General features: G+C 52.7%; 1 pseudogene across 1 annotated transcript in view; it reads right to left on the bottom strand.

Moving 5' to 3' along the window:
• The window catches only part of TEOVI_000587700:pseudogene, a 1,341-nt pseudogene extending 491 nt beyond the window's left edge, over nt 1–850 (bottom strand). The window contains exon 1 of the mRNA in view: nt 1–850. This exon is cut by the window's left edge and continues 491 nt beyond it. Within this exon, the coding sequence occupies nt 1–850 (850 nt within the window).

Below are 850 nucleotides of genomic sequence, written 5' to 3'. Positions count from 1 at the left end.
CGCCTACACCGAGATAGTGTGCCTTGTTGTTGTTGGCCGCGTGAATTCCTATTAAGCCTTGGAGCGTGGCGACCGCCTGTTCGATGTTGCTTGCCGTTAATGGCAATGCTGCGCCTTCCTTGCACTTATCTATTAAGGTGTTTGCTGCTTCGTTTGCATGGCCGGGTGTTACTACCCATGCTTTGGTTAGTGCGGTTGTTGTGCATGCTGTGCTGTGGCCTGTGGCTGTCCCTGCGCAAAGGCACATCAGGTCATATCTAATGTTGTCCCCTACTTTGCTGTCCTTGCAGTCGTTCTGTCCTCGGGCTGCGTCTGTGAATGTCTTCTGCGTCACTTCTCCTCTGGCATCGGGGGTGCCATCCTTGTTGTACAACGCTTTAGTTAGATGCGTCACGATTGTCTTTTTTTCTTCTCCGTTTAATGAGCTGATTTCTGTCTCATAAGCTGACCGTAGCTTGGCCGCCGTGTCGGCGAACTTGGTTAGCTGGGCCGCCGTTGCGTGCCTTGCGATGTCGCTTTTGGGTGCTGCGTAGTCGCTTTTGAATTTGTCGTCTGATTCCTTTGCTTTCTTTTGCGCTGCTATGCTGAGCCAAGTCGGCCATTGTTGCTGCCAGTGGCCTGCGTGCTTTTGTCCTTCGTACTTTGCTTTGACGTTATCCCACTTGTGCGTTTGGCTGCCGTCACCGAACTTGGTCTGCCACGCTGGGTCCGCCATTGTCAGATTGAGGACGTTCAGTTCGTCCTCATCCCTTATTGCGTCTTGATCCGTCGGGGCGTCTTCTGGTTTTAGTGCTGCCAGTTTCACTAGCTGGCACATGGCTTTGAATTCGGCGGCATTGTCTCCTGGGTT

The sequence above is a fragment of the Trypanosoma equiperdum genome (genome assembly GCF_001457755.1).
Source record: "Trypanosoma equiperdum strain OVI genome assembly, contig: ctg_1543, whole genome shotgun sequence".
NCBI lineage: Eukaryota > Euglenozoa > Kinetoplastea > Trypanosomatida > Trypanosomatidae > Trypanosoma > Trypanosoma equiperdum.
This window is presented reverse-complemented; position numbering and strand designations above follow the sequence as displayed.